This window comes from Vigna umbellata, chromosome 5, assembly GCF_029865625.1.
Source record: "Vigna umbellata cultivar VRB3 chromosome 5, Vumbellata_1.0, whole genome shotgun sequence".
In the NCBI taxonomy this organism is placed as follows: domain Eukaryota; kingdom Viridiplantae; phylum Streptophyta; class Magnoliopsida; order Fabales; family Fabaceae; genus Vigna; species Vigna umbellata.
In genome coordinates, this window is record NC_142169.1 from 57,052,781 (window position 1) to 57,070,843 (window position 18,063).

An 18,063-nucleotide genomic window follows, 5' to 3' on the forward strand; every position below is an offset into this window, starting at 1 on the left:
GCAACTCAAGGTAAAGCCAAGCCTTTGAAGCTAATATTTAACATCTGAAAAACCACACTTTTGATGAAATTTTTCAATGTGTAGAGTTGCAAAGCTGTTGCATTTTCTATGGATACAGCCGATCAAGTTTTTCAATCTAGGTTTTTTAAATATTTTTTGGAGATTAATTAGGTGAAATAGTTCCATATATTCTTATATGATTAAGTAGATCATGAGCTTGTATTAATAGCATATAGATGTGAAAATGGACTCTTGCATATACTTTGTCTGATGTAAATAATGCAGAAGCCATTCGTGTTTAGTCTTGAATCCTGTTTAGCTATCTTATGGTTTGCATTCTTATTTTATATTTTTTGCTTTTGCACTGGTTTTGTCTGTTTGTAACTGTAATTTACCGAATAGCCAATAGGGAAGTCAAGTATCTTTTGGACTTCATTATACGGCATGTGTTGCTTTTGGCAAGCTAACTATTGGAGTCCGCGCACTTCACAGTTGCATTCCTCTGCCACTTATTCTCCGCAATTCAAGTTTGTTTCTACTTTTACCTGATAAAATTAGTACAGTTTTAATGTACACACATCTATATTCGGTGGCATTTGCATATTTGGTACTTGCGAGCAGAACTTTCTTCCCTGGGCCTGTGTGGGTGACAAGTGTCGTTGCTTCTAAACCGTGCTTGTTCATTTAGTTCCTTATCAACGGATGCTATATAATTCAAATGTACTTTGACCCCCAGTGTAGATTGTGGCCTGTTTGATTTGTCGGTTGTGAACTTTTGTTTCCCCAGTTATTAGAATACCCCTTCCTTTCTGACTGTTATTCCGAATTTTGGGTTCTCTGTTTTTGAAGTGATCATCGGCGTTGTAATATTTTTCAGATAATTTGGTCGATAACGGTCTTTATCAAAAACCTGGAATCGGACGGCATGTTTTTATTTTAACTAAAATATAGTCATTTGCGTACTGCATTTGCGGGAGGATCGGTTTTTAAATGAATGCATTCGTATGACAGCACTTGGTTATGGATATGTTAAGGCCGGTTCCGTAGTAAGACTTTTGTGCTGTTGTCAGATAAACGATGCAAGTGGTGAAGTCCCATTTTTGTTAATGGTGCATAATTTTAATGTTTTGAATAATATGGGGTGGATATATAATTTAGATAAATTGTTATTTTCTGAGATAATAATTCACCAGAAATTGTGAAGTGCTGGCATGGTTTACCGAACAAAACAGTGCTAGAATGTCTACTATAGAAGTCAATTTTGTTTAGAAACGTTATAAGTTGAATTAGCAAAATCCACTCCGAAACTGTTGTGTCGAAATTAAACGCGATAGTTCGATAATCAACTTTATTTTGTTGTCCCAAATAGATCTGAATTCGTTTGTGTTGAAAAACTAACCTCTGAATACGGGAGCAAAGTAACTTATTTTAAATTCTAAATGAAAGTAGTGAAGGATGCCAGAATAAGTAGAGAAAAGGAGCTTACAAAAGGAATTATTTAGAATAAATTCGCATGAAGGGATGCACGATCTTAATGTTACCCCAACCCAAGGCATAGTATTAGTATTACGATTTTACAAATAGGGACACACAATTCCTAGATAGGTTTCAACAATCATCAATATTTCACATTCTTAACCTTTAAACAAATAAATGATCAAATTCATCTTATATGTATTGAATGATTTATCATAATCTCCTCCGATCCCCGTCGCGATGTATATGTTATAAACCTATTAAATTTTACAAACTTCCGTAACCATGACCCATGGTTTTAGTCTAAATTAGTGAAAAATGTACTTTAAAAATTAAAATCTTAAATTGGAGCAAGAGACCAACTTATCGTTATCATTGCGTCCTACATCAGGTCAATAACTTTAAAGGAGCTAGCTACACAAATACAATAACAAATGGGAAAATGATACTTGAACAACCATTTTTGACAACATTTAAACACGCGCACACGTGTCAAAATCTGAGTGGTCCATTTTCATTTAATTTTTCCAACTGGACCATTCAGATTTTGATACGTGTGCGCGTGTCTAAATGTTGTCAAAAATGGTTGTTCAAGTGTCATTTTCCTAACAAATGTTCTCTAGAATAAATTGTATGAATTTCAGTCTTTATTGAATAAATTATACTCTGAATTTTATTTTTGAATAAATTTTAATGGTAAAAAGGTGTGTTAGTCACACTCCATTTTTTTATACTCAAACCTATACCGTTTTAAAATTTCAAAGTTGAATCCAGTTCGAAAGACGTTGCCTTGACCGCCAAATATCCCTACCTCCCGCGCAATGTCACATTCTGACGAGCAGCTCTCCTTTCTTCGCTCTCTAATCCATGGCAGAAGGTTCTCTTTCTCTTGCTCTCTGTCTGTGTATCTGTCCAGTCATCTAACATTTCATTTAATTTTTGGCAGTTTCAGCGATGAAACCATCAGATTTCTCGAATCGCTTTTAGTCTCCAAGGACGTGAAATCATTCATCGAAGTTCGCTCCAGCTTGACGGACTTCCTCAGATCTGAATCTCTCTCCGTTATTCGCTCCATTGCCTCTAAAACCGTCCACGAGAAGCTTCTCGTTCTCGAATTCTTCGTCCGCGCTTTCGCTCTCGTCGGAGATCAACAGGTTCTCTTACCGCTTCTCAGTTTCATAATGTTCTATTAAAAAAAACGCTGTCTCGTTCCATTCCCGTGAATTTTATCTTCTGTAGTTTTCTATTAAATCTCAAAAACATCAAACAACAACAATTAATACTTTCGAAAGACGTGCCGATTTACTTAGTTGCCATGAAACTACTCGAGCTAAGTTTTTTTTTTTTTTTCTCTCTCTCTCGTGCGTTTTCGATTTCATTTATCCAAGAGTTGTTTGGCATTGAGATACGAGGCTTTAGTAATGCGGGAACTCAAGTCCGCTAGTTGTCGGTGGCTGCAAGTTTTGCCTGAGGAATGGTTAAGATTTGTGGAGGACGCGGTGCGCAACGGTTTCCACGCCGTTGCAGAGAAGGTACGAGTGATACTTATTAGTGATATTTTAAGTGTATATTAGAATCTTCGACATGAGACATGGCTAATGCTTTCTTAAAAACAAAAAATAGTAGAGTTTTGATTGCATGATATAAAATTGTACTTATACATTTGTATTGTTGAACCATGGCTAAGGGTTTGTTGTGTAAGTAATTAGGATTTCATGAAGATGCTTAAACAGATTTAGAATCTATTTGGATAATTTTTTCTTTAATCAATTATAAGTTTGTAGAAGTACATGTGGCAAAGTTTTTCTGAACATAGCGTTCAGAGAATTTAGTTTTGTCGGTGTGCTTAATGTCTGCTTGGCGATTAGGCATGTGAAAATGCTTTGTCGTGCCTTGAGAATAACGATGATCATAAGCCTGGAGGAGACATGGTTTCTAAAAACTTGAAGAGTATTATCAGTGAGATTACAAGACTCAGGAATTGTGCAATGACTTCGGTTTCTTCACGATCTGGTATCTCCTCACTCATCCATTAATTGATTTCATTGAGCGTTCTTATGATTATTAATGTTCTTTTAAACATATGTCCATCCCTTATTTTCAGCTTCTCCTCTTTGGCACAGTTTTTAATTATTTGAACTAAAGATTTTGGTTGCAATAAGTAGCCAAAATTCTCTAGAATTGTGCAGCATATTTGGTTCTCTTCTGTCGTGTTTGGTAAAATGCCCAGGTTTTCTAAGTTATCTTTTAGGAAAATGATACTTGAACAACCATTTTTGACAACATTTAGATACGCGCACACGTGTCTAAATTTGAGTGGTCCAGTTGGAAAAATTAAATGAAAATGGACCACTCAAATTTAGACACGTGTGCACGTATCTAAATGTTGTCAAAAATGGTTGTTCAAGTGTCATTTTCGTATCTTTTATCCCGAGATTTGCTTTGTGATAGGAGTTTGCACTTTGGTTACCTCGTGTACACTATTGATGATTTGACATCTTACCGTCCCAAGAGCATAGGATATCTCTTGTTCCCAAATTTCTCTCATGTTTTCTATCATTTATTTCTAATACTGTAAATAGGCTGAAGAATGTATTTTGGTTCAAGTTTCTAGACTTTTCGTATTTGGTTAATCTGATGTTACTTGCTTTTTTGTTGGGAGAGTTTGAAAGATTTACAACAAAAACAAATCTTTTTATTTATTAATAAAACAATTTTTATTAGAATATATCATCATTTTATTTAAAATTTATTTTCTAAGTTCTTCGAAGTTTTTTTTTTAGATGTTTTTCTTATAAGTCTAAAGTAATTAGTACTAAGAAAAATTTATTCCTTTTTTTCTTAGAGTTATAAAGGAAGGGCTTTACCTGTTTTGTCATTTAACCGGCTCAATTTGTATTCTATTCGTAACTGCAAAATGGTGTTTTATTCCTATTCTTATTTATTTGTGCTTGTGAAGACCGAAGACGAGCCTTATTTATAATGTCATGTCATGCACTTCTTTATATGGGTATATAGGATACTGTATATGTTATTGCCATGGACATTGATATGTAAAGTGGATTTTCATATGCTTTTCCGAATGGATTTTTGCTTCATGGGTAGTCATTTATTCACTGTTAGTGCTGCTTCGTGATATTAGTTCAGGTTCAGACAGCAGAGTACCTAAAAAGGAAAACAACAGAGCAGAAGTCGGACTTACCCAACAAACAAAAACGATGTCTAGCAAGCACTTCTTTCAGAAATGGAATTAAGAGACAGAATATACGGAAGTTACATGAACACCAAAGTCTCCTACTGGTCAGCGAGCATCCGAATTTGAGGTCAAATGATCAATTTGACTGACGTCTTTTCAGTGAACTTATTCAACGCCTAAGCACATAAAGTTTTTTCAATTTCATTCCTTCCATCTGTTTGTTAAATCTTGGTTAGTTTCTGGTGATTTTAGTTTTTACGGGTTGAAAAAGCAAGTTGTTTAACCATATAATAAGGTGGTAGTACTACTATATAAATATATTATCATTTATGGACCCTTTTAATTGGATATCTAAGTTTCTTTAAACAAAAAAACATTTTTTTTGTTATCAGTTGAAGCAGTGTTGCAGATTTCGAACTCCTCTTCAAAGGTTTGTGATCGATATTGTAATTTGTTTCGTACTCTCTCCCCACTCTGACAAGTATAGTAACGTCTGTTTGTCTGGTAATATCTACGTGGACTCTCTATACTGCAATTAGCATGTATCCATCTATAAAAGCTGCAACAATGTTCGACGGATGACCATACTAGAAATTATGACGTTAAACCAGGCGTAGAAATAATCGAGCAATGGTGGGAAAGGGTTCGGCATAGGCTAGTTTTTATACTATAGGAGCCTAGCTTGGATTATAAACCAAAGGTTTTAAGACTTGATTTATACAATATCAAGTTTAATACTGTTAAAAAAACATTTAAAAGTCTATTTCATAGAAAACTATTAAATAAACTTGAAAATACTTCTAATATATAAAATTTATCTTACATGTAGCTCTTTTTTTCAAATAAAATAACTTATTACAAATATCACATGAAACATTATTAGCGTGTAAATGTGAGTAAAAAATCCTGAATAAAAAACATACATTTTGATTTATATTTAAGTGATAAAGGTTTCTATATTTAGTGTTTCAGTTGAATGTAGAGTTAAGTTCTCTTGTCTAATTCTGTTTATGACTATGTTTTTGTATGATGTTTCAGTTCCATGTATTTATATATATATATGCATGTAGACGTTTCGGGTTATATCGATTAGAAATTAAGTAAATATTTTTACCAATAATTTTGGAATATTAAAATTGTCAGAAAATGAATTATCATTCAACATAATAAAATATTATTAGACTTAATATCGCGTTATTATTTAATGATGTTGATAAGTAAAAGGATGTATGAGAGAACCAGTGATGGATGGAAATGTGATAAAGCCAAAATTATAAAAACTTTAGGTACTGAAGAAAAAAGATTAATATATTTATTAAAAAAACTTATTTTCATATAATGGAAAATAAGTAGTTATCATATCACTTTTTAATTATTTATGTTAAAATATTTATGTAAATAGTTAATAGTCCGCTTAATTGAATAACATAAAGTTCAAATAAAAATAAACTTATGATATCAAGATCAATTAAAAATAAAGTATTTCTAAAACTGCTGGATCATTGTGTCTGTGTCAGCTCTGATCAGGATTCAATTTAGTTTCTTCAGTATTTGTCTATTTATTTTTTATTGAATTGGTTTGTTTTAGAGTAAAGTAATATGTCAATTATAATTTCATTTTAGGCTAGAGATATAACTAAAGAATTTAATTAACAAATCCAAGTATCAAATCATTTACACCAATAGATTTTAGTATGATAAATGTTAGATGTCAAGTAGTTAAGACTGATCGAACGTCATTTTATAATGGATTGTACCGCTCTAATGTAAATATATAAGTACTGAAAGAGTTTATACAGAAGTATTCATAAAATTATTCATATAAAATAAATAAATAATCTATACTTTACCATCCTATATAATATCATACACCAATATCTAATTGTTTAATTAGCTTGATTTACTACCATATGCAAAAAAAAAATTATATGTTTGTCTGATTCAGAAAATTGTAAACGTATAAAAAGGTATGGATGAAATCAATTTGTATCCGACATTATTCCATACCATTTTTCACGTGCCTTGCAGGTCTAATTAAAATCGAACAAAAGAATTGACTGGAATTTTCAAACTTTTAATACTCTGCCCCCTGTCCACGCACTAGGAGTTCTTCATATGTTTAGGTTAAGTTTGAACTGTTTTAATTTCTTATGAAATTCAAACATAACAATTAAATTTTCAAAATGTATAACATAATAGATAAATTGAATTAAGTTTGTGGTTTAGAATCAAAGTTTAATACTTAATTTAGATATAATTAAATTGAGTCGTGTTCCATTTAAACATTTAAAATAATATATATATAATTATGCCACTAGTTTTATGGTGAAACTTTATACGAAGGCCCTCGGATATTTTAAACCTTATGGCCGTCCAAATTTCCATCTGAATTTTATAATTTCATATTTTAGCACTATCTCTAATTTTTCTTATCATCTAATCTATTCAAAATAGGGTGTCTAAGTTGATAATTATTGGAATTGAGGTTGCCCTGCAGGTAACAGATCATGATCATGTGCTTCGTAATTATTAATATTAATGTGCAGAGTTTGGTCATATGAAACAAACAAGTTGAAATTTTACGATGATGACATTGGGAACCCAACTCCATCAACTCCTGCAGGTGAATTCAATTTCAAGCCAGTTTGTCACTTATCACTCAATAGCTATCAAATTTCCTGTCTTGCTTCATTAGTCAAACCCTAGGCTTCCATTTCTTAGCTGCTGCCTAAACCTGGTCTGATTTGTAAGACCTGGATGAAAGACTGTTCAACATTTTCTATACTGCTTCATATTTGAAATCAATATTACTTAATAAACCCTAAATTTAAAACTCTAAACATTTTTACTTGATAATATTTTGAATTTCATTATCATTTTATTTTTCACTTTCTTGATATTATATATTAATTATTTCAAAGAAAATTTTGCTTTACTTCTTTTTCTTTTATTCTCCACATTCTGTGGAACCTAAAGTTCAGATTTGGACAAAACTCACCAATTGTGCACATAAGGTTAGAAAATATCATCATTTTCAAGAAAATTTGGTAAGATTATGCTTTCTCCATTGATTTTATTGTCTTCGGAATCAAACACAAATCTTGACTTACTAGCTGGTGGAGAAAGGGAATTAATATCATCAAATTTGAAGAAAAAAAAACAAAGTTCGTTTATATTAAAAATAAAGTAAAATATAAGCATATTTATTTCTATCTAGTTTTGTATGTTTAATCTTTTAAATTGATGCGTACGAGTCAATTTTGGGTGACAAGTAATTCAGCTAGCACCACTTAAAACATTAAGAATAACTTACTGTGTATTTGATAGTGAGGGATGATGAGATTAATTTAGGTGGTTTAACGAAAAAATAATAATTTTTAAAATATAGTTTCATTATACTGTTTTTCTTAATATACTTTTACTGTTTTTTTGTTTCTCTTATTTTATTTATTTCCTTTCATTAAATACTTTAACTTTTACCTTAACTTTTTAATCTATTTTTACTCATACATTTTATTTTCAATCAGCCTTTTCCTTTCTCTACCAAATTCATCACTAGAGATTTTATTATATGTAGATTTGCTATTCCCCTGGTTTCACTTAACATTAATTTAGAAGGATACGTCTTTCATGTCATTGTTTAGCCTGATATCTTATATTTTAAAAAATATTTATATATGGCAAACTTTATCTATTTAAAAAATGTTATTTTAATATTATTTATTTTCAAAGTGTATTTTCATGGTATATAAAGAAAAATTATCAAATATATAGATTTATTGACATGTTATTCAAGGAGTTAGGAATAAAGACAAAGGTAAAAATATTTATTAAAAACTTTTGAAAAGAAAAGAAAAAAACAAATCTACTTAACATTTTATTTCTAATAATAACTACGTTTTCTATAAATTAAATTATATTTATGTTCATTACATAATAAATCTAAGACTTTGACCATTAAAAGTACATTAATAGCTTAAGTTTTTTAATATTTATTTGTTGTGTTATATAATTTAATTTTACTATGTTTCATACTAGGCATAAATTTTGATGTACAATTAACTTTTACAATGTGGTTGAGGTTTATTCGAGATTGCAAGGAATAAATATTACCTTTATAAAAAACTTTCAATTCATTGCGTCAACTATAAGTTAATCTTTCAGTCTATTCAAACTATTCATTGTATAGATTTTTTGTGACACGTCTCATTCGAACAAAAATCCTAAAGGAAGTTAGTGAGCAATGGACTTCGTCCTCTTTAATCTTTAATATATATATATATATATATATATATATATATATATATATATATATATATATATATATATATATAGTAGTGTTGTCAAAATGAGTTAGAACTCGCGGGTCAACTCAACTTACCACGGGTTCGGATAAGGTTGGGTTTGAAAAAAAAATATTTTTTTATATGGGCCAATTTTCAACCCAACGCACTTAGAACCAGCTCTCCATGTTGAACCCGTGATGAGTCGGGTTGGCTCACCCGGATTGAACCTGCGGTGAGCTTGGTTGGCTCACCAACGCACCTAATTTAATTTAATTATTTGTTATTTTGTGTTCAATATTATTAGTTAACATTTTTTTTATTCTTTTATAGATGGGGATAAAGAAAAAGATGTTTCAAGAGAGCAAAATATTATGGATTTTATTATAAATGCATAAGTAACACAAAAATGATCGATATTAAAAACTTATTTATTTGCTTTTTGTACTTGCTTTTGTATTAAATTTAGATTGTATGGCATTTTTTTTATTTTGAATTGTCTTTGGATTTTAACATCATTTAAAGTGAAATTTATTTATATTTGAATTCCAAAAAAATTGTATTTTTTTTATTAAAAAACTTGTAATTAAGTGGGCCAGTGAGCCAACATGTTTAACCCACCAACCCGTGGTGGGTCGGACTGGGTTCAAATTTTTTTGATTCGCTAATAAATGAACCAGATTGGATTAACTCACTAAGTGACAAACCCGTGGTGGGTCGAACCAGGTTACTCGTTTTGATAACATATATATGTGTGTGTGCGCGCGCATGTGTTTGTGTGTTTTTTGGTTGGTTGTTTTGAACTGTTATAAATTCTGAACTATATTGTATGTAGGTTTATATATGATAAGGAGATAGTGTTGTCAAAATGGGTTAAAACCCGCAGGTCAACCCAGTCCACCACAGGTTCGGGTAGGGTTGTGTTTGAAAAAAATGTCATTTTTTATTCGGGTCAATTTTGAACTCGACTCACTTAGATCCTAATTACTCAAGTTGAACCTGTGATGAGTCAGGTTGGCTCACCAACCCATCTAATTTAATTAATTATTTATTAATTTGTGTTTCAATATTATTAGTTAAAACTTTTTTATTGTGTTGTAGATGGGGATAAATAAAAAGATGTTTCAAGAAAGAAAAATATTATGGATTCATCCATTCAAGACTCTAATATTATAATTAGATAAGTGACACAAAAATGATCAATTTTAGAAACTTATTTGTTCGCTTTTTGTGCTTGCTTTTGGATTACATTTGGATTGTATGGTACTTTTTTTATTTATTTTGAATTGTTTTTGGAGTTTAACATCATTTTATAGTGTAATTTATTTATATTTGAATTATAAATAAATTGTAATTTTTTTTTTTAGATTTGAAAAAAATTGTAATTAAATAGGTCAGTGAACCAACATGTTTAATCCACCAACTTGTGGTGGGCCAAGTTCGAATTTTTTTGGCTTGTTAATAAATGGGTTGGGTTGGGTTAACTCATTAAATGACCAACCTATGTGAGTCGGGTTGGTTACATGTTTTAACAATGTTATAGTAGAGCTGTCAAAACAGGTAACCCGGCTCGACTCGACCTGACCCACCACGGGTTGGTCACTTAATGAACCAACCCAACTCGGCTCACTTATTAGCGAGCTAAAAAAGTTCGAACTCGGCTCGACCCACCACGGGTTGGTGGGTTAAACGGATTTGATCACTAACTCACTTATTTATAAGCTCTCTTTTTTAAATAAAAAAATTATAATTTTTTTTAATGCAAATCTAAAAAATTTCACTCTAAAATGATGTTAAACTTCAAAGCAATTCAAAATTAAAAATATCATACAATCCAAGCATAATAAAAAAATAAGAACAAAAGGCGAACAAATAAGTTTTTAATATTAATAATTTTTGTATCACTTGTCCATCTATAATATTAGAGTCTTGAATAGATAAGTTTATAATATTCTTCTCTCTTGAAACATCTTTTTTTATCTCATCTACAATATACTAAAAAAATGTTAACTAATAATATTGAAATATAAAATAATAAATAATTAAATTAAATTAGGTGGGTTGGTGAGCCAACCCGGCTCACCATAGGTTCAACCCAAGTGAGCCGAGTTGAAAACTAACCCACATAGAAAAATTACATTTTTTTCCAACCCAGCCCGGCTCAAACCAGTGGTGAGTCAAGTTGGCTCGCAGGTTACAACTCATTTTGACAACACTATATTATAGGGAGAACATACAAACCAGTTATTAAAAAACTTTGATTTTTTATATCAATTCATTTACTAACGGTATGCAAAGTGTAAATTTTAAACTGGTTAAAGTCCCAACAGGTTTAAAAAACATGGATCATATATATATATATATATATATATATATATATATATATATATATATATATATATATAATAATAATAATAATAATAATCACTTTTTATATCGGTTAAAGTCATATAGACCTAATATACAGTAGTTGTTATGAGCTTTTATCTCTTTACCGGCTTAATCACAACCCAATCAATCAATAATTAACAGGTTGATTCGTGATCTCCATTCTTGTTAATGACTTTCTGTCAGTTGACAAGGTCGTTCAATCAAGGTGATAAGCCAAGGGTGTGTGGTCACGTGTGATATGTCGAATTAGTCAAATGAGCTTGGCCTAGATGATTTTAATCCAAAATGGTCAATCTAGAGGAGTTCGATCTAGGAGCTCAACGCAAAAAAGATTGATCCAAATAATGTAGTCAGTTGAAAAGAGTTCGACTCAAAATGCTTATCGTCTTGGAGTTTGAGCGTTCGATTGATGGTTGATTGTTTGAAATTAATAGAATTAATTCATAGTATTTTTCAATTAAAATTTGAAACCTTATCTTAGAAATTTATGTTTTATTAAATATATCACATATTTTTAATTAAACTCAAGAAAATAGCATGAACTGCAAAAAATACAGCATATAAGATTTTGTTTTTCTTTTAATTAAACTTTTATATTATAGATCAACAAATTACGACAACACTTGCCAACCTAGCAACTTTGGTTTGCCACTTCCACTATTCTAGATTTTGAAGAGCACACTGGTTTCAAGAATCGAATCTTCCATATCACAAGGCAACCATTAATTGCTCAGATTTGGAGCTTGCATGTCTCACGTTTTCTTCGAGAACACTAAGAGATGTTTGTTTTCTTCTCTTGAGTAGTAACATTAATTCACGCAACCATTAATAAAAGAATGTAGCTTTAGATTCAGTTCAAACATGGTTTTTATTTCTCTTTTTTTTTCTTCTTTTTCACAACTTTCAAGAGTTTGATTAGTGTTTTGAAAGTTGAAAAACAAAAAGGGAATTTACCTCAACACATGGCCCCATCATCGTCATGTCTATTATTTTCCCTATCTATAAACTAATTACAATTATTCCTAAGAACAAAACATTAACTTCATGTACAAGACAAAGCCATATTCAAATATTGACTCAAAAGGAGGAAATTGAGTTTGCTCCTCCAAATAGAATATTTGAGATAGGGTTCGTGTGGAGAGCATTTAATGCAAAGAGAAAGAACAGGTTTTAGGGTTTCACAGCTATGTACAGTTTAAATTTCAACCTCTCTTTCTAAAAATTCAGAAGGCCTTGGTCTGTGTCAGATCATTAATGCCACTAATTAACTAATTTAATTTGTTTACATCTGTCAATTAGTAATTATAATTTATATTGTCACGATAACTACGTACTGATATGGAGATGAGTAATGTAACATGGCCACGTATGCATTAACGACTATGCAAACATTAATTTTGTGTTTTTAAAATATAACTCGTCCACTTTCTTCACAAATACATACACACTATGTGAGTATTTGATGAAACACTCAGAGAGAAAAAATTAAAGAGAAATCTTTTATTAAAAATATGAGAATTTAATTATTTACAAAAATAAAATATATTTGAATATAAAAGAGAAATACAAATAACAACAAATCATAACAGAAATCTAATAGAAAATCAAAATATTTTTAACAATAATATATATTGTTAAAACGTAGTTGAAGCGGTTTTGTTTATGAATATCAACTTGATCGTGATATTTTCATATATATAGATCTGAAGGGGTTTGATTATTATATTTTTAAAAAGAGTACTTTAATTAATATCTAAAATTATTAGATATTTATAAATAATACGTAGTTAATAAATTTGAATGATTATGGTATTATATTAAAAAATAAATTTTAAATCTAATATAATTCCATAAAACTATAAAATTATATATACATTTATATATATATATATATATATATATATATATATATATATATATATATATATATATATATATATACTGGTTTGGACAATCTAATTGCTTCATATTAATATATGTGTTATTAGTAAAAAAAAAAATAGAAAACAAGAGAATCATTCATATTTTACTGAATTATGTTAAAAATGAATGTGCGTAACCTAATAATGCATGGGGAAAAGTGTGAAAAGAAAAATATGAACCCTGAATGTGTTGTTTTGTTAGCATTATTCAACTTAAACACGCAATTGGTATATGCATAGAGAAAAGAAGAATTGAAAAGGGTTTGCATGTGAAAGGCTGAGCCAACAAACATTCATGTCCACAACTCTTAATAGTAAACAACACTTTCACTTACATTCATACTTCTTTTTTCTTCTAACTTTTAAATCATAAAACTCATTTCTCAAAATCTATAAATTATTACAAATCAAATTAAACATTTATGTTTAGGATAATGATATTTTCACAACATTTTAACATCATCTACGTGTGATTTTGTGATTGGTCCATATTGATATTTATGATTACTATTGATTGTGTAATAATTTTGGACCAATCACATAATGACACGTAGATGATATTAAAATATGTCAAAAAATTATTGTCAAAGTATCATTCTCCTTATGTTTATCATTCTCCATAACTCCGAACACACAGCAACTAATCGGTATGTCCTATTTTATAACTCACATTATTTATCTTTAATATTTTATTGATGTATGATATAATGTATGTGTTTCATAAATATCATATACTTAGATATAGATTTTATTTAATGAATTAACTCAATATTTTTTCTTCATGGTATGCATGCTTATAAAATTGAATATCTGTCAGGGTGTTTAAATAAAGTATGTAAAATTGTCCAACTGGATTACATAGTACATACGAGTGTAAAATACGTTATGTGTACGTACTTTAGTACATATATATATAAGTGAAGAGTCAAATGTGAACGTAAATACTACACAACTGCGTGCATTGCCAACCTATCACGCGCCTTCCCCACTGTTTGACCACCGCCTAATCTATCTTTTATTCATTACTCATAAAAAATAGAGTGATAGAATGAGAAAACAAATAAGTAAAAATAGTACAAAAAAAATTATTTTTCCTTAAAATACTAACACAAAAAAAAATATATTTTATTTTTAAGTTTATTTGTTCAATCAACATTCATCATTTTCTTTATTTTAAGTACAAAGTTTGAAGTTAATTTCACCCTCTTATTTTTTTTTTCAAAATCTTTTTCACTTATGGTTTCAACAAACCACTTAATCTTCTCCTATTTGTCCTATTTTCTTACTTCTTCCTCACTCATCACCTCTTAGAACAATTTCCCTTCATTCTTTGACTTCATTGCTCTCTTAATGTATTATAATGCTGCAAATATTTTTGACTAAACTTGTAATTTACAATATGAAATACATATTATATACGTTCACACTAGAAGAAGTGGTTTCTAAATAACTTGGTTTCTTTTTTTAAAACATTTAATACCATGTTCAAGAGACATAAGATATCCTAGATGATGTTTTGTTTTTTACTCCAAATGTTTAACACAATTATATAAGTCAAACTCAAACTCGAGACTTGTTGATTTACGCGGTTGATTGTGCATGCAAGTTAATTTAATATTTTCAATTCATACTTTAGAAGAAGGGCATGTGCATCTAGCTAGTCTCCATTAGGCAAGCAATTCAAATCTCACACACCATTTATAAATAAGAAATTCTATGCTCATTCTCTTAAACCCTTTTCTTCATTGCGTTTTCGCTTACTTTTCTTCCTCTCAACACACACATCAAAAAGACACCAAAGGCATAATCTCATCCTCTTCGTTTTGCTTCGTCAGTGTTCTATATATATAAAATGGGGGGTACCTCACCTTGTGCTTCTTGCAAGTTGCTGAGACGTCGTTGCTCCAAGGAATGCATCTTTGCTCCTTATTTTCCTTCTGATGACCCTCGCAAGTTTGCCATTGTGCATAAGGTCTTCGGTGCTAGCAATGTCAGCAAAATGCTGCAGGTATTTCTAACTTCCTGATATATGTGTTTTTTCATGTAATGGTTATGTAATGGTATTCACTAAATGTGTTCATTTCAGGAACTTGGTGTTCATCAAAGAGCAGATGCTGTGAGCAGTTTAGTTTACGAGGCAAACGCAAGAGTGAGAGATCCAGTGTATGGATGTGTTGGAGCCATATCATACCTACAAAACCAGGTTTCACAGTTGCAAATGCAACTTGCAGTGGCTCAAGCTGAGATTCTATGCATTCAGATGCAGCAACAAGAACCTACCATCACCACACAAGTAGACCAAGATCAAAAATCACTGCTTCTCTCTGTAAACAATAACTATGAAACTCTTCCTCACTATCTTAACTTTCCTTCATCTTCTTCCTCCTCTTCAAATGTCTTCCATGACCCTCATGAGCCTCTCAAGAGAGAGTCTTTTTGGGCTTGAATTTACCAATGTGAAATGGATTTTAACTGTTACAAAATCTTTTCTTTCAATTTTCAACCCTTTTGTTTCTCTTTTGTCTCTCAGTGGACCTTTTCTTTTATCTTATTCTTAATGTTCACACATGTATGTATTAAGGATTAAGATAGAATATTACTGGAGATCTCACTTTCACTAAAAATAAAACACAAGATACGACAGATTCACATTAAGTAAACTTAAAACTTTACAAACTTATTTTATAAGATTTAATTATATGATGTGAAATATTAAAATTGTTAATGAAAAAAGGAAGTGTCTCGAAAAGAAAGATGAGATGAGATGAGAAAAATATGAGCTGAATTAATATAAATGATACTTTTGATAATTATTTATTTAACGTCATTTTTTTTTAGAAAATATAAAAATTCATTTTTCTATATCTATATCATATGTGTCTAATGAATATAAATACGTTTAACACTGTCTTTATTCTTATTATAAATGTGGTGGATGAGGGACATTATATTATAAAATATTGTATAAATAATTAAAGATTAAACGTAGAAAAGAAGAACCAGAATGTACGGGTCAAATCATGCATGTGCAATTTGTCTTACAGTAGAAGTTATTATAATTAGTATATTGAAGGAATCTGCTTGAAAGGCAAAAAGCAAAGTAATGATCATTTGAAAAAGTTGGAACAAATTAAAAGAAAGTTACACAATCATATGAATAAGTTAGACTCAACAAGTAACTTTTCAATTAGGGGACTTTGTAACTTTTTTATTAATTTTGTGGTTTTCTTTATTATTTTCTACTTCTAAAAATAGAGTTTGGGCTGTAGTATTTAATTTCTCGTGAGATCGTTTTTATCTGTTAATAAAGAAATCTTCCTAAGACATTATTTAAAAGCAGAATGTTCATATTGAAGCATAACGTTTTTGCATTAGAAGTTAATAGTTCTCGATCATATACTACCTACCAAAAATTAAAATCTGCACCACTTAGTATGATATCTTACATTTTACATTATATTTTTAAGATAAATTTAACTATGAAATGTAAAAAAAATTATTATATAGAAATACAAAAATTTGAGTCAAGAATAAATAAAGACTCGTAAAGATATAGTTTTTTTATTTTGAGTTGAATTCTGGAAAGAAGAAAAAAAAATCAACAGTAGTACCATAACTGATTTTATACTAAAAATCTAAGAAGTATGTTGAGGTAAATGAGATGTTATTTTTTATAATTATTTTTTCAAGTTAAATTTTAAGTTTATAATAATATTTTGTGATTATTAAATAATTTTTTTGTAGTTTATTTGTAATTAATAAAAAACTCTATCGATATAAGAATTTATTTAAGATATTACTAAAATAATTATAATTACTACCTTAGCAGATGTGAAAAAACCATTAATTTAATATATTATTAAAAAAACTTAAATTACACCTAAAATAAAATAAAGGAAGTAACATCTAATTACCTTTCAACAACCTAAGTGAAATTTGGTATATTAATACCTTGCTGCGAAATTTGGTATATATGTCAAATAGACCAATTTTGACATACAGCAACCTCTTTATAAATTAAAAAATAAAAGTATACAATATAAAATAATTTAAAAAATTAAATGTTGGGATATCTAATTACTATACTTTAAAATAAAACAAAGAAAAAAAAACATGAGTAATATCTTCGATTTTTATGTAAAAACTTTTTGGTATTTAAACTAGAGATAAAATAGTTTTATTTAAGTATATAATACGATAAGTTTTATCTATTAATTGAGTCTAAATAAATACTAATTATATAATTAGAGGTTATTTTGGTTTACATATATGATTAGTTTCTCAACTTTTTTAGGAGTGAAATATTTATTTATGTTAAGTTTATATAATAATTTATGTTTTAAATAATGTTTAGATGGAGAGTTTATGAAAGATTTGGATAAAAGTTATTTTACATGACTATTTTATGATTTCTTTGAATCAATAAATAATTTCTTAGAATTTTAGAAGATGATAACGTTAGTGTTTATATTTTTATAAATATGTGTAATATAAAGTTTTTCATGTGTTTTTGAAATAAATTATTATATTGATAAATTAATTTTTATAATCATTTAATTTTTGAGATAAATTATTATAGGCAGACAATGTAGAAATAGTTTTGCAATGTCTATGAATAAAAACGGTAGAAATATGTTTAAAATAATTATTCTAAAAGTTAGCCAAATTATTACAATAATTTTTATTCATTACTATTTTAAAAATCACTCTTAGTGTATGATAAAAATTTACTCTTTATAAAAGTAAGTAATATGTTATAATAAAGTATTCATATAGACGATAGTTAATATAATTT

The 18,063-nt window shown here is 29.2% G+C and overlaps 2 protein-coding genes across 4 annotated transcripts; both read left to right on the plus strand.

Moving 5' to 3' along the window:
• The first annotated feature begins 2,133 nt into the window (after window positions 1-2,133).
• Window positions 2,134-5,040, plus strand: LOC124839162 (protein DOUBLE-STRAND BREAK FORMATION). 3 transcript variants are annotated; one of them, XM_088091723.1, is made up of 5 exons: window positions 2,134-2,353; window positions 2,423-2,630; window positions 2,865-3,008; window positions 3,345-3,489; window positions 4,624-5,040. In XM_088091723.1, the coding sequence occupies exons 1-5, from the start codon at window positions 2,298-2,300 to the stop codon at window positions 4,728-4,730; spliced, it is 660 nt and encodes a 219-aa protein (XP_087947849.1). In that variant the 5' UTR covers window positions 2,134-2,297; the 3' UTR covers window positions 4,731-5,040. The 3 variants fall into 3 exon arrangements, with proteins under 3 accessions (XP_087947849.1, XP_047170853.1, XP_047170856.1); XM_047314900.2 differs by having other exon boundaries at window positions 2,140-2,353; window positions 4,619-5,040; XM_047314897.2 differs by having other exon boundaries at window positions 2,136-2,630; window positions 4,619-5,040.
• Window positions 5,041-14,999: 9,959 nt separating this feature from the next.
• LOC148198689 (LOB domain-containing protein 12-like) lies at window positions 15,000-15,836 on the plus strand. Its single transcript, XM_088116271.1, has 2 exons — window positions 15,000-15,276; window positions 15,355-15,836. The coding sequence occupies exons 1-2, from the start codon at window positions 15,121-15,123 to the stop codon at window positions 15,712-15,714; spliced, it is 516 nt and encodes a 171-aa protein (XP_087972397.1). The 5' UTR covers window positions 15,000-15,120; the 3' UTR covers window positions 15,715-15,836.
• Window positions 15,837-18,063: the final 2,227 nt, after the last annotated feature.

Bases quoted from the DNA above. Each gene is read 5' to 3' on its own strand.
- LOC148198689 (XM_088116271.1), top strand. From the start codon at position 15,121: ATGGGGGGTACCTCACCTTGTGCTTCTTGCAAGTTGCTGAGACGTCGT. The intron at 15,277-15,354 runs GTATTTCTAACT...TGTTCATTTCAG, and splicing joins ATGTCAGCAAAATGCTGCAG to GAACTTGGTGTTCATCAAAG.
- LOC124839162 (XM_047314897.2), top strand. From the start codon at position 2,298: ATGTCACATTCTGACGAGCAGCTCTCCTTTCTTCGCTCTCTAATCCAT. The intron at 2,631-2,864 runs GTTCTCTTACCG...CATTTATCCAAG, and splicing joins CTCTCGTCGGAGATCAACAG to AGTTGTTTGGCATTGAGATA. The intron at 3,009-3,344 runs GTACGAGTGATA...CTTGGCGATTAG, and splicing joins TCCACGCCGTTGCAGAGAAG to GCATGTGAAAATGCTTTGTC.